At 39.6% G+C, this 15,721-nt stretch overlaps 2 protein-coding genes across 6 annotated transcripts in view; both read right to left on the reverse strand.

Annotated features, from left to right (window-relative positions):
- Positions 1-7,090, reverse strand: part of SCG5 (secretogranin V) — a 56,675-nt gene extending 49,585 nt beyond the window's left edge. For both annotated transcript variants that reach the window (XM_081507087.1, XM_081507088.1), the window contains exons 1-2: positions 7,059-7,090; positions 5,311-5,543 (exon numbers count right to left, since the gene is read on the reverse strand). In XM_081507087.1, coding sequence (XP_081363213.1) covers positions 5,311-5,536 — 226 coding nt within the window. In that variant the 5' untranslated portion in view covers positions 5,537-5,543; positions 7,059-7,090. The remainder of the gene's footprint in view (positions 1-5,310; positions 5,544-7,058) is intronic.
- A 1,037-nt stretch (positions 7,091-8,127) lies between these two features.
- Positions 8,128-15,721, reverse strand: part of ARHGAP11A (Rho GTPase activating protein 11A) — a 130,356-nt gene continuing 122,762 nt past the window's right edge. For 3 of the 4 annotated variants that reach the window (XM_081507085.1, XM_081507083.1, XM_081507086.1), the window contains 4 exons: positions 15,034-15,163; positions 14,473-14,581; positions 12,497-12,635; positions 9,478-11,956 (listed from right to left, as the gene is read on the reverse strand). In XM_081507085.1, the coding sequence (XP_081363211.1) occupies positions 10,374-11,956; positions 12,497-12,635; positions 14,473-14,581; positions 15,034-15,163 (1,961 nt within the window). In that variant the 3' untranslated portion in view covers positions 9,478-10,373. Of the gene's footprint in view, positions 8,196-9,477; positions 11,957-12,496; positions 12,636-14,472; positions 14,582-15,033; positions 15,164-15,721 lie in introns of those variants that run through there. The other variant, XM_081507084.1, reaches the window with a different exon arrangement.

The following is a 15,721-nucleotide window of genomic DNA, read 5'->3' on the forward strand; positions in this document are numbered from 1 at the left end:
ACTCCAGTATTCTTGCCTGGGAAATCCCATGGACAGAGGAACCTGGGGGGCTACAGTCCTTGAGGTCTCAAGAGTCGGACACACTTTAGCAACTAAACCACCACCAACCTTCAAACAGGAGGCAACTGGTGCCCCCTTGTGGTCAAACGGAGGCACTGCGGTTCCTTCACGAGGCCAGAGGTTGAGGAAATAGAGGCTCCTTAGGATCCACCCCTTTAAATAGACCTTACCTTACAGATTCTTTCTCCACCTGACATTTATTAAGTAAATAATTTTTGTTCTCTTTAAAGTAAAAAAAATTTAAAGCCCCAAATTTAGCGTTATAAAAAGGAATTTTTGTATTTTTATGTTTGGCAATATTGGTTTAAATTTATTCGGGATCCATCAAGGGCCAGTATATATAAATCCCTCAGTGGTTTGATATTGGGTGTTATCAGGTGGTCCAGGAGAGTAGGGGGAAATGAACCCGTGGCCTTGAGAAGACCCCTTTCTACCTGAGGCTGCTATCCTGAAAACGGAAGCACATTTTCTGATTGGATTCATCAAAAGCTAACATTGGTGTCTGCTGGCAGAGCCACTTCTCACTCCCAAGCATCTCTACCTCATAGCTAATGGCTCTCGAACTAATCTCTTGGACAGCTGGTGGCTTTCAATGTTTCTGGGGAAAATATAACAACAGTAGCCGCTTATCTATGTCATTTTGACCAGTGAGCCAATTTGAGCTTGGGGACACTGCTGAGATGCAAGGTGCACGGTAGCACTGCTGAGCTGTACTGCTGACTGGGTGAATCATCCACAGTAATATCAGGGAAGGCCATTAAAGACTGCACAAAATGAGAAAAGGCTGGCCTGATTCAGTTACTAACAGCACCAACTCTTCGTATGTGAGTAGGCTGGAGCCCCACTTTATGTATAAGAAAACCAAGTTTCAGGAAAGTCACTGAGATCACACACAGCTTGTTAAAAGTATGCTTAAGACTCAATCTGGAAAAATAAACTACCATCCAAAAAAAAAAGACTCAACCCAGGTTTTCCTTTCCATTAAAGCACCTTTTCTCCTCTATAAAACAATAAGTTGGTGCCTGTTTGTCTTTACTGTGTATTTTTCTTTTGCTTTGGGTTACAAATGTACACATTTGAAAGATATTTCTTACCAAGTCATGATTAAGGTACCGACGGAGACGTGAAAAATAACCTCCAACCTCTTGATGTTTTGGGCAAATTCTTCCTCTCCAGTGACCATCTAGAGCAGGTCAACAGGGAGGCTGGCTTAACAACCAGGAGGCTGGGTACCGGGTTTCAGGAATCCTCTTACATCTATTGGGCTGCCGTCTATGGGGTCGCACAGAGTCGGACACGACTGAAGCTACTTAGCAGCTTATATCTATATGCTTCAGGTCTAGTAGGCCCTCTGCTGGTTTTGTTCCAGAACTGCGCAAAGTCCCCATTTCTCAATACGCCCCTGTACAGAAGGTGGGATATTTGCACCCTGGTGATCAGTCATCGTCAAAGTAAACAGACCTTTTGATGAGCACATTATCACTGAGTTCCTGATTTTTAAAAGAGAGAACAGAAGTGGAATATTTTCCTTGAGCTTAAGGGGAAGAAGTCTCAAGAGACCCAGATGTCAAATAGAATATAAATTCTGTACTCATATACTTACTGCTGCCAGATATATTGTTGTTCAAAGTTGTATCCAATTCTTTTCCAACCTCATGGACTGTAGCCCTCCAGGCTCCTTTGTCCATGGGATTCTCCAGGCAAGAATACTGGAGGGGTTGCCATTTCCCTCCCCAGGGGATCTTCTCAACCCAGGGATTGAACCATGTCTCTTTCATTATAGGTGGATTCTTTACCCTCTGAGCCACCTGGGCAGCCCACTGCCAGATATACTGAGTTTTTAAATATTTATTCAAATAAACATTCATTCTTAAAATACTTACCAAGTACCTATGATGTGTCTGGGTATAAAGCAGTAAACAAAAGATGCGGCCTTGTGGAACTGACATTCCAGTGGGAAGACAGACAATAAACAAGCAAGGAAACAAACATTCATTATAATTTTTTTTAAACGCTAGAGTTTAAAAGATACAAAGGGGCACCATGGCAGAGAATGGGGAGACCTACTCTGGGCAGTTGGGCAGACCTCTCTGAGCGGATGACTTTGAAACTGCAGCCACACCAGCCTCCCTGCTCTCCATCTTGAGGTTTTTGCATTTACATTCTGGGTATTCTTCCCATAAAAAAAATTAGAAAACCTTTCTAACAAAATACTAAAATAAATGTTGAAGGTATATGGAAGATAACCCATGCATCTGCCAGACCCCTGGGAATTAGCAGGAATGATTGTCTGAGCAGAGACAATGCAAATAAACAAGTGAGTTGAAACAATCACACACTCACATGAGAAAATATTAGACCATGCAGTAACTTAAATGCCAAAGTCCAGCAGGAAAAAAGTCAGGCTTCTCAGTTTGTTTCCTCTTCCCTCTAAAGTCTTTGGACTATTTTCTCTGTTAGTTTGCATTCAAGCTATAATAGGCAGAATTCTATGATGACCCCCCCTCCACCCCAATATTCCCACCTACTGGTGCACATGCCCTGCATAAATCCTCTGCCTTCGAGCATGGGTGGGACCTGGGAACATAGCGGACTATCACTCTGTTGACAAATGACAAAGATAAAGTGACCTTACTTGTATAATTATACTGTATTATGATTAGCAGACTATAGGGACATTCTCCCTCTGGCTTTGAGAAAGTAAGCTGCCAAGTTGTGAGAGGGTTACAACCGACCTGAGGGACCCCACTGACAGCCAACCAGGGAAAGGGGCCTTGGTCCCACAAGAGCAAAAAATTGAATTCTGCCAACAACCTAGATGAGTTTGGAAGAGAACCCCAAGCTCCAGCCAGGACTGCAACTCCTGTCAACACTGAGATTTCAGCCTGATGAGACTGTGAGCCGAGGGCCCTGCTTAACCCATGCCCAACTCCTGACTAAAGGAACCTCTGATGTAACAAATAAGTATTGTATTAAGCTGCTAGATGTCTGATAATTTTTACACAGTAACAGAAATCTAGAGCACCAGCTGATATTCATCCCTTCCACAGACACTGTTAGAAGAGACCCAAATGGCTATGCCATCACACTGCACGCATGCTAAGGCGCTTCATTCGTGTTTGACTCTGTGTGACTCTGTGGACTATAGCCAGGCTTCTCTGTCCTTGGGATTCTCCAGGCAAGAATTCTGAGAGGGTTGCCATGCCCTCCTCCAGAGGATCTTCCCAAACTAGGGATGGAAGCTACATCTCTTACATCCCTTGCACCAGGTGGGTTCTTTACCGCCAGCACCACCTGGGAAGCTCATGACATCACATTACCCCAAGGGTAATAAAAACAGTTTTTGATTCTGAATTGTTCTGAGCCACGCTTTCACATCTCTGTGCCTTTTCACTTGCCATTCCCTGATGAATTCCTATTCAAACTTCAAAACCCAGTTCAAACATTGCTTATTCAAAGAAGCATTTCTTTTTTTTTTTTCTCTTTTTTTCAAAGAAGCATTTCTTTAAAGTCACCTCCATCTACACCCAAGCAGAATAAGTTATACTTTGTTCTTCACTTCCATGGTAGCACCCTGCCTGTATATCTGTCAAAACACTGGCCCTGACACACTGTAATCACCTCTCCTAGCCCCTAATCCCAGACAAGAATCCTCTAGAACAGAGCTGTCTCAGAGCCTCTTGCACAGTGGCTGGCACAGAGCAGGTGCCAAACAGCTGGCTACTGAGTGAAGGTAAGGAGGCTCTGGATAAACACAGGCTGCTGATGTCCAGGGATTTGCTGTTTCTTTTCTGCACAGACGATCAGGCTTCCAATATTAACGGAAACCTGGGAAACTGTCTCCATGACAACAGCTGGGTAACTAAACAGCACTTATGGTTAAAGGGGCAGATATTCACTGTCTTGAAAGAGCTGGTCTGAAATGGGTAGGTGTGTTTGAAGCCAGAGGTGGCAGCAGGTGCTGGGCAGGATTTAGATTCACCGCAGAAGGGGTGGTGTGAAGCTCTGTCTGATTTGTTCCACCTCAAGCCCTGTGCTAGGCTGGCATGCTTTTGATTCAAGAAATCTGCATTAATCCACTCCTGAAATCAAATGTCAGCCACATAGACAACAATCCCACGGAGTTAGTTTACTCAGTGGTTTAGAACTATGGGTAACATGACAGAAATGAGAATCATATGTCAACAATATTCATGGCATTCTCTGGACCCCCAAGGCAGATAGCTGTTGTAAGAAATTATAGACTGAGGCAAAATTATACAAAATTGATGCAGAGGAAATAGCACTTGCTGGATGTGCGTTTTGACAAAACGCAGAGAAAGAACTCACATGTTTTCTTCAGAACCACTCCTGTGCACAAGCCCCTGAAGTGCTCTCTTGTGTTCAAACAAAATTAACCATGCTCCAGCTTTAGGGCTCCACCTCAATGCAAAGAGAACATTCAGAATCAGAGATATAAAGCCAGGCATGGAAATAAGGCACCTGCTCTTAAGAGCTGCTCAAGACCTAGACTCCAATTCTCTATAAATAAAGCGCTAAGCAAAAAAGTACCACTTTCTAATAAAAGTATTACAACTATATTGCCAGAAACTCAGGAAAACTCAAGGGGGCAATGGTCTTACCACCATGAAACAATTAAATTAACATTCGTTATATTTTAAGATATATTTTTTAAGTTTTTGACATAAACTCTTAATGCCAGTACATCATTGGCTCCTTCTGGGTTTATCTGATGTCCTCCTTAAGAATCAGATCAGATCCTTTAGGTCCTATATTTTGAAAATCTTTTACAAATACCGGCTGGCAGTGGCTCAGAGGTAGGCAGCTGGGGATACAATTTCCCAAAGATCAGTTTGGGAGAAGATGTGGGATCTGGGTTCTAATCTTTTTTTAGTGACAACGCTAGATGCTTCTTCATTCACTTGATAAATACTAATGTATCAGGCTTTGTGCTAGATGCTAGGGCTACAGCTGTGAATTAGATAAGGTCGCTGTTCTCACAGGACTTATATTCTTATGTGTCTGTCTGCATATCTATGCTGCATAGTATAAGGAGAAAGGGAAAGCAGGGAGAAAGTAGAGTTTCTTCAATATGTATTAATTATTTTACTGCTAATAGAAACTGCTAATAGTGGAGGACAGGGAAGCCTGGTGTGCTGCAGTCCATGGAGTTGCAAACAATCAGACACAACTTAGCAACTGAACAACAGCAATGATAGAAACTGCTAACTGGCAGAACACAGTAAATACCTTCAATACTCTGTGGGCCCACAAGGTTCATGGCCTGGTGAGCTGGGTACTCTACCCGTGGCCTGGCAATGCCCAGCTGCTCCATCACGCCATGGAGCAGCCTCTGGATATCTGTTTCTGAGACCCGGTCTGGGGTCCTTGGGCTATAAGCAGCTGTTGGAGTCCATTCAAACGTCAGCCATAACACCAGACCAGACAGCATGGTAGAGACCATCCTGGAGACCATTTTTAACCTGTAGAAAAAAAGACCACACATCGATCGATTGGCCACAATCATCAACTGTGATGATGCAGTCATGCGATCACTCCAGGGAGTGATTCAAGGACCGCCCAGGGAGAGACTACGATGGAAATTTTTAAGGGTTTGCTTAGGCCTTACGCGTCTACACTACCCTGGCCATCAGCTGTGAGAAGGTATTAAAGAAACAAAACTGTCCAAGGTTGCCAGTTTCCTGTGTCCTCACATCCTGGGGAAGACTAGACTATAATGGCAGTTCTGTCATTTTTTACTGTCCTCTTAGCTCTCTGGAAGTTCTGCACCATTCCTACTCCGCCACTCTCTCCTTCTTTTAAACAAAAACAAACAACAAAACTTTGCTTCAATCTTGAGAAAGGGAGAAGGAGAGTGACATCATGGCTTTCCTAGTCCTGGGGAGGAAAAGGCTCACGGGAAGGAGGTGGAAGACACACATGGTAAAGAGGCACAGAAAGCTTGGGGCTGGTAGAAGAGACCATCTTAGCTTAGCAAACATGGAATACATTTGCGATCCTGAGTGGGGATGAAGATATACATAGCTCAGGCCTGCCCTGCAATCTGGGAAGGAAGATGAGGGCTGCTTGCTGCACCAAATGAGAGCAGGGGATCGTGGGCAAATGCCTCAGCTTCCTTCTCTGTAAAAAGGGATGAGAAAAGCATCTGTCTTTTAGGGTCACTGTGAGGAGTAGTGTGGGAGCACATGCAACAGCACTGAGAACAGCGCTGGGCAGAGCCCCCCAGATTGCTGTTATTAGGTTGGCAATATTACCTCACTGTTCTGGAGGTTGGAATTGGGGGAATCGAAAGGTGATGAGAGAAAACAGAACAAGTGAAAGAGAAGGTGAAAGTCTGGGGAGTCAACCTGTCCTGAACGTTGGCTTCTCTGCAACCAGAAGCCTGCAGAACAAGAGAACAAATATTCACACAGATTCCTTCTGCAGCTGCTGGACCTTAGGGCGGACACCTCAGGCAGGGGCCCTGCAAACCCTCTTCTGCCCATCCTTCTCTGGGAGCCAGCGGAGATGGTGGTGGCGTGCATTTCTCCCCTGAAACGGAAATATTCATAACCCCCAAATTCTATTTCTGTAAAGGAAAGGCTTTTAAGAAGCCACTCTCAGATGTAAAACCTCGTTCTACAAAGAGCTGAGACAGCAGAGCCCGCAATCTGACCAAAAGGCCAGAGGCAGGCACCCACCTCTCCGGCCATCGCCGTCTTTCCCTCCCGGGCTGTGCACGCAGGATGTCTTTGTTTCATTTACACCCCCAGCCAGCATCGTTCAGATTTGATGAGCTACCCAACCTTCTTCCTCCGGACTCTTGCCCTCTCATTTAGAGCCAACCTTCCGATTTTCGCACCCATCCTTTGTCTGCCCCCAGCCTCCGGCTCAAGGATTTCAGCAGGACGCCCTCCCCCACTCCCGATCGCGAAGAACCCGTCCGTCTGGGGTGGGCGTCAGGCCGAGATCTGAGCTGGCATCAGCGAAGGACTCACCGAGTTGCAGCCGGAGGAGCCTGCCGCGGTCTGGGCCTCAGTGAGGGTCGGGCGAGAAGCAGGGCGATCTGGGTCGCTCGTGCGTCACCTCCCTCCTCATCTTAGCCCCGCCCCGTCCCTCCTCCAGCAGGTGGAGGCTGCCTGGCCAGGACTCCCCAGAAGCTGGGGGCCTTCCGCCCACGCATTCCACATACACATCTCCCCGAGGCCGCCTTCCTCTGTCGACCCCTATGGCAGTAATCAACCTTTTCTCAAGCAATTATCTAAACAATGTGCTAGATTGCCTCCCCACTTTTGTCCTTCATTCGCAATAGCACACCTTCAATTTTGTCACCTTTCAGCTTTTTAAACGTCTTTTAGCTTTAAGAGGAAACAGGGACTGGGGCACTGATAGGAGAGACAAACACAAATTGAGGCCTTAAGAACATTTAATGATGGCAGTGATCAGGTATATTGAGTGCTTTCAGAAGACTTTTCATTGAGCAGGAAAACTATGGAGATATTTAATACAAGATGCTCTAAATTTCTGTTAGTGATAAACCAAAACCACATGAAAATCTCTAGGAATATTAGTTCTGAATGTTATTTCTAAACTTCCACACCAGCTATCAAGTAAGATTTCTTTTGCCTGAAGAGAAATCATACTCTCTGCACATTGGAAAGTGTATCCATTTTTATTCTTCTCAAACACAAGAATTGAAATGTAAAACCATATGATGAATATAAGTATTTCAATTTCTTTCATCAAGACTGGGGATGAGTAAAGTACTTGGAGATCCCAGAGTAAATACCTTGATGAGGTTAATATCCAGAATTCTGTACCCTTGTTCTGTCCCCAAATCCATTATCATCTACAGCAACTTTATGCAATGAAGAAGGGGCCTGCAAAATTCATCCATGACCTTTTGGTTTGAAGCCAACCTCCTTCTGAGCACCTTCTCTTCCATGGATGCTCTTGTGCGTCAAGCTTTTTATTTCAGTGCATGCTAACAGTGCAAAATAACAAATATATTATTGCCCATTGGTTCTAGGCTTAAAGACCATGCTGGAGTTTAATATTTATTATTCACACATAATGAGGGTTTTTTCCAATTCTAAATTTTACTTTAACATTTCAGTCTTATCTTCATTTTGTGCCTGGAAAAACAGAAACGCCATTATAATAATTGACTGCCTTTGTGTTGAATGGAAATCTGACCAAAATACACTGTTCATTCTTCATGTGAAATTTTATATTTTAAAAACAAAACATTGTATGTCCTGGGCTTGATGATTTTCAAAATCTTGTATCAAAAATTTGTAGTGATTTTAGAATGTTGCCAAGCTGTCTATTAAGTTCTGTGTATAACTGAATTGTTTGTTGCCCATAATAACCAAATTAATATTAGATTTTTATTTACTTGTAAGAATAAAATGAAAATAGTTTTTGGAGTTACTGCACATGCTCGGACTTTTACGTATGTTTGTATATCATTTGATTAAATATCCCCATGAGATTAAAAACATTATGTTGTATAATAAAAAATGAAAACATGAATACTAAATCAAGTCTAAAACTCAACTTTCCCATCTCTCCAAGTTACCACATCTCCAAGCTTTGCACTCTGTACTGCAGCCTTCAGCTAACAAAAAATGGAGTGACATGTGGGTAGCTTTTTTTTTTTTAATAAATATCTTTTATTATTAATGATTAGTCTCTCAGAAAATCCACTGATTCAGGTGATTTGTACAGTTAATTTCTTGTCTTATTACTGAATTAGGCTTCCAATTCAACATTTCACCAACTCCCATGGAAATCAAAGGACATTAATGGATTTTTAAAAATAAAGTTAAAAAAAACTGCTTGCAACAACAAACATCTCAGAATTTAAGAATATTTCCTTTATCTACTTACTATCAGAAATATCATCAACAGAAATGCATACCTGTATTAAAAACCTGTTTTGATGTCAGATAAACATGATGTTTCTATCTATAGATATTAGTCTTTATATTATACTTCCTAATTCTGAGAAAGGGTCAATTCCTAGGTAGTGATTATAGAAATAGGAAATGGCTTTTAAATAAGATATACTGCTATCAAGGAGGACTTGGTAAAGCAAGCCTCCGATGACTTTAAATTCCTCCCACATATTCATATTGCCTGGTTGTTCTGAGTGGTGTGCAGTGTGGTTCTGTTCTGCCCTCACCTTTGAATGTGGCATTCTAACACCTGACCTGCAAAACTATCTTTAGTGACTGATTCTGCATGCATATTCCTTCTTCTAAAACTTAAATACACTCTACTGTTGATAGTATTCTGTCCTTAAAACTTTGTTATTTCTAATAATTTAAATATCAATTTAGATAGATTAGCTTGACGATTTGAATCAAATTCTAAAAGGTACTTTGAATTTTATTAAGAGTCTCAGACAAGTCATTTTCCAGAAAGTTATCTTTAATGTCTATGCTAAATAAATAACATTTACACATATGACAAAACCATCACAGGTTCTTGTAAGAATCCAAGGTAAATGTACAGAGGAGCATCAACTACTTCAAAGTCTTAAACCAAGCATCTGCGTACAAGCAATCACTTTGATTAAAATCTTCCAAGCTTAATTACTCCTTCTTAAAAAATTTTAAATTCTATATTGGATAAAACAGATACAAATGTATTTGTGCAAATTAACTTTAAAAATATAGTATGGCTTAAAAGTCATCCGTTATTTCTGCAGCCTCATACTATATGAGAACACTTGAGTCATCATCATTCTGCATTGGCCATTATTCTTAGTTCAGGGGAACACACTGTCACATCTATGGGCAATATAAACCTAATTACATCCCAAAGGAATAAAGGATTAAAATGCTATTGAAGCAAATTAATTTCTAGGGATTTTTAAAGACACTGAACATTAATGAAATTTGAGAAATAAGACCTGCAGGGCTTATCTCTCCCTCTATGTGTTGAGATTTCTTGGAGAAACCTCATCTGACTTAGGAGTAACAAGAAATCAGCACAACTCATTCCATTCTCTCACATGTTAAAAAATAAAATTCATCCAATTTTCAAAAATTAACTTCTTATAAACCCAGTCAACGATTTCTTTAAAAAAGTAAAGTGTAACCTCTGCTTTAAGAGATCACAATAAAATTAAATATAGCTTAAATATTGCCATAATTAAGAAAAACAAGAATTCAAGTTGCTTGTGCAATGAAATTAAATTCATCACATAACAATCATCCTGAGCTACAAACACGTCAATTACCTTGCAAGTCATGTCACCAATTGATAATTTTATATACATTAATGACAAGTACAACATTTACCAATTACAAGTCTACAGGTTTACTTGCTGGTAGTAGTTGAATTTTTCCAATAGGATTTTTTGGAGAACCTTTATACCAGATCCTCTCTTTTTCTGATGGTTTTCTAAGGACCCTTCTGCTTACGCCAGGGAGAAAGACCTTATCATTACTTACAATAGATTTTACTCTATCATGGTTTGTTAGATCATCCAAGGGAACCTTAATTTGGCTATTAGATATCACTTCTTGTTTACAAACTCTGGTGGACCCAAGAGAAGCATTCACAGAGTTTGGGTGCCTCTTCATTTGTAAGAAAGATGTAGAAGTTACCTCCATGCTTGATTTTGAAATCATATCAATATTTGACTGCTTGCAAGATGTAGACTTCTGTTCTTTAGGACCTGATCTGGTACATGGAAGGGAGGAATCTTTTGTCATACTTTCTACACAAGAGGGAAGAGCACTCTCACAGCTCACTGATTTAACCAGAGGAGAAGCAGTATCACCAAGACTTGCTAATTTACACCTTGGAGGATGTCCACCATACTCCAACAAAGAACTGATTCTTCTCACTGACTGACGGACAGGTGTACGCTGAAACTTAAGAGGTGACTTAACTTTTGTCCTATTTGGTTCATTTAAAGAAAGCTTGTTAAACCACTGTATGTGGTCTGAAACCCTTCCATGCTCTGTCACTTGTAAACATTCAGAAACCATCTCATCACGTGTTTCCACCAGGGACTGCTGTTTAATGATTCCCACAGGACGAGGTTTTGACAGGTTTGTGCTACTGCACGTGCTCTGTTCTGAGGAAGAGGTGCTAGCCACAACCTCCCCAGAAGCTGTGCGTTTCAGTAAGTTCTCTTCAATCAAATTTTCATTCTCCTTTAATTTAGCAGTGAGGGTATCCCCTGGGGACTCTTGTTTCCTTACATGTTCATCACTGGGCAACTCCCGCTTGCTTAAATAATCTTTTGGTATATTCAAATGAATGTTGTTTTCTAGTTGTATCTTCATCTGAGTTGAGTAACAGTTTATAGTGGCTTCTCTATCCGATTTTTGAGGCTGATGTAGTGAGAAGTCTCTTTCTGAAAAGCTATTTTCATCATTACTGGTACGGTGTCCATTTGATTCTATCACAGTCAAATTAGTTTTCAAGAGATTTTTCTCTGGGCTACCTTTGGTAGAAGATGTTTCATTGAATTTTACTTTCTCCACATTAGTTAATGATGACTGCTTGTGATTTATCAATGCATGAAGATTACTTCCAGATTCAGCAAATGCTTTCTGAATTTTCACCACAGTCTCTGTGGTCAAGTTATTTTCATCACCACTAAGAGAGCTGCCAGTTATGTTGTTATGGTGCTCACTGTGTACATTAGGAGGGATAAGCTCATATGAGCTACCAGGGGACTTTTCAACCATCATTTCAGGCTCCAAACAAGAGTTCTCCACTTCAAGAGTTCCGTCTATTGGAGAAGCTTCATTTCCATCTACTTCTTGAAAATCTGAATTACTAGGTCCTATCCAAGACATCCGGTAATTTGTTCCACTTAGTCGCTCTGGAGTTAATAAGTTTTCCTCCGACTTACTGATCTTTTTCGAACCTAAAATAAAGCAGTTCAGTGTTTTTAAACTTATATTTGACTTACTTTTGAAATGTTATTCAAATACATGATAAATTAAATACTAAGCATTAATTTCGATAAATTAATTTGTATTAAAAATAATTTTTTGTGATATATATGTTTATGTATGGCTGAGTCCCTTTGCCGCTCACCTGAAACTACCACAACATTGTTATTTGGCTATACTCCAATACAAAATAAAAAGTTTAAAGTGTGGATAAAAAATGACAAGTCAATACAAAAAAAGTAACTTTTTAATGTAGAAATATTAAACATTTTTGTATTTACATTGTAAAGATCCAATTGTTCATACAAAAATACACTCCAATTCAGATATTTTCACCATTCAAACATGAATTTTCAGTTTCTATAACAGTAAAGTACTTAATACATTTTATCATTAAAAAAGCAACTAAAGGTTATATGTCAATTATCTCAATACAAAGGAAAGAAAACTAAAGAAAAAAAAAAAAAAGTAGGTTTTTGGAGTAAAACTCTACCAATATCATGTAAACATACCTTTCTTTGTTAATCTTGCATCAGTATCTGGGCTAAAAAGCAGACCTGTTTTTACAGATTCAATCCTATTTTTTAAACTTTGTTGATTTGCAAGTCGTCGACCAACATTTTCAGATCTATTAACACCAGAACACTCATTCTGTACAGAAAAAATTGAAAAAGTTTTGGTTAAGAAATAAACCTAGTTAATTCAATATATTAAGGTAAACTATTGTTTTGTAGTTATCAAAATCCTCTATAGCTAATTTTAAAAGGTAGATATATATAATTTAGGAATAATTTTATAGCAAACAATATATTTGCATGCATGCTGATGGAAATTATAAGCATTTGACTGGCTATTAGTGGATATATTATGATCTAAAACAAAAATAGTCTCATACATTAGCTTAAAAAATTTTTTTTTGTGGTGATTCTGTGCCCAGGATGTTCACAAGAGTGAAAGAAAATAAAAACAGACCAAAATTTTACCCTCATGGAATTTACATTCTTGAAGGGGAGATTTAGACCAGAGTAAGATAGACAATAAATTATAATGTATAATATACAATACATAAGATGAAAAGTGCTAGAAGGAAAAGTAAAACAGGGTAAAAAGGATATGGAGTGGTGAAGGGTGGGGGTATAATTTTTTGTGTCCAGGGGAAGGTACAATTTTACATACATTGATCTGAAGATGACTTGTGAGTAAAGAAAACAAAGCGAGAGTCATGCAGGTATAAGGGGAATGAACATTCCAGGGAGAGAAAAATGCCACTGCAGCCTCTAACGCTGAAGCAAGGTCTGGCACATTGAAGAAATCACAAAGAGGCAAAAGTGAATGAAGTCAGATGAGCAGGGGAGGGTGGTGGGAGGAGAGCTTCAAGAGGGAGGCCAGGAACAGACCATGTGCAGCACTGCAAGTCAGTGTAAGAACTTTGACTTTTTTTTTTTTTCCTGAGAGTGAAGCAGGGAGCCACTGGAGGGTTCTGAAAAGAGGGGTGACATGACTTAACTCTGCTTTTTAGGGGATAATTTTGGCTCTAGTACTGCAGCAAAGTAGAAGCAGGTAGTAGGAACTTATTGTAGTAATCCAAGTTTTAAATGACATAACTTAAAAGGTTAGAAATAAAGTGCTGTGAAAAGTGGTCAGTCTGGATAGACTCTGGAAGCAGAAGTTAGACAGGACTCCCTAATGGTTTAGATGGTATGTGTGAGACAAAGTGAGGGGTCCAGAATGTCTGCATGGCTTTTGGCCTAAGGGCTTGGAAGAATAAGTTGCCATGACTGAAATGGCAAAGACTGCAGGTAGAAGCATGGGTTGGGGAGAGAGGGAGGAGTGGAGAAATAACAGTGGTGAAGTGCATCTCAGGAGCTCTATTAAGATGTCAGGACCTCCTAACTGGGAGGTCAAATAGGTAAACGTTACGCAGTTAAGTTGTTCAGGAGACCAATTTGGGCTAGAGACACAAATTCGAAGTCCTAAGTAAATACATGATAGTTAGAGCTGATGATCACCTTGAGTGAGTGGAGTAAGAAAAGAAATCCAAGAGCAAAGCTTTGGGTACTCCAATATAAAGGAATCAGAAAATTAACTGGCAAAGAAGGAAGCAAATCAAAAGACTAAATTGTCCCTGAAGCGAGGAAAGAAAATATGCGAAAGAAGAGCAAGTCATTAGCTGGGTTACATGTTGCTGATGGGTTGAGTCTAATAAGAACTCATATTTGTCCACCTGTTTGAACAGTGCTGAATTCATGAGTAATCTTGTGAGATCTATTTCAGTGAGATTTGGGGATGAAAGCGTCACTGGAATTGATTTCAGGAGGATAGAAAAGGAGGAACTGGAGATAACAACTCAAGTGTAAATGCTTGGTATGAAGAAGAGTTGAAAACAGGGCAGTAGATGGAGAAGAGACAGGGTTGAGAGGGTCTTTTAGCATCAAGTCTTCAGCTTTACACTAATATAAATAGTAGTGAAATGGTGAAAGACACTTACTCCATCTTTGCTATTTTTCCCTAGATTAAATTTCAAACGAAGAGATCTTCGAACCTTTTCTTTACGGCTGATTTTAGGAGAGAAGCAGCCTGCTTTTCCTGATTCCACCCTAGAAAGAGCGAAATTAAAAACATCAGTTTACAGCATAAGAACTAGAGGAATTCCTACAAAATAAAGTTTGAAAGCCCAGAGCAAATCACATTTAGTAACTGAATAGAGTAATAATTTTTTAGGTTTAAGACACTATACAATGTGTTCATGTATAAAAAAATGATCTTTCCTGTTGATCACAAGTTTAGTCACTTATAAACCAGAATCATTAGACTAGCTTTTTATATTAACAGGAAATTTAAAAATTACCCACATCAACATAAAATAGGATTTTAAACAGGCAAAATGGACTTAAATTAGCAATCTTTCTCTGGAGGATAGGTCCTAGATTAATGACTATAAAGGCAAAGGGGATTTAAAAAAATTATTATTCAAATATGATTCTCAATAGAAAGACAAAATATTTTTTAAGTATATATATCAAATTTTTACCCAACCTGGATAACTTACCTGCAAACTTTTTTGCTCGCAAGCCTTTTACTTCGCCTTAGCACATTTGTACTGATCAAATGGTTTCCACTGATGGCGACAGGAGAGAATGAACTCTGAGATGACCCTTCCGGGCTTGTATCACAGTAAACTATAAAAACAACCACATGTGATAGACCATACATACTTATTTTCTTTTCAAAGTATAAAATATTAACAGCAATTAGATTTAAAGTCTTAATTTCCACCCCTAAACAACAACAAAATCACATAATTTCTGGTTAGAATCTTCAAGGATCAAATAACCCAAGTTAACTAAAAAAGAAAAAAAAGTATCAATTTCTTTTTAGTTGCCAATTAAAGGTCAGATTAAACATTATTTTTATATTAAGAGTTTTACTTAAACTCAATACTTACTTACAAGGGAGAGGTGGGCACTGTTGCAGTTTAGAGAAATAAGCTTTTGAGACAGACTTTGAGTTTGTCCACCACTTACTAAATGGCTTTAGGCTCTAAATTTGGATTTTTATGGTGAATGTAAGTATTGCTATAATGTATATAAGATGTCTAGCACAGAACCTGGTGCATAAGATTAATTAATGATATTGTCAAAAATGAACTACTGAAAAACAGTTTAGTGTCTGAGTATGCAGTATGCACCTGCTAGCCAACCTGACTCTAGAGTGTAATTTGTCCAACATTTTTGACA

The sequence above is a fragment of the Giraffa tippelskirchi genome, chromosome 7, assembly GCF_054371585.1.
Source record: "Giraffa tippelskirchi isolate mGirTip1 chromosome 7, T2T-mGirTip1v1.2.pri, whole genome shotgun sequence".
NCBI lineage: Eukaryota > Metazoa > Chordata > Mammalia > Artiodactyla > Giraffidae > Giraffa > Giraffa tippelskirchi.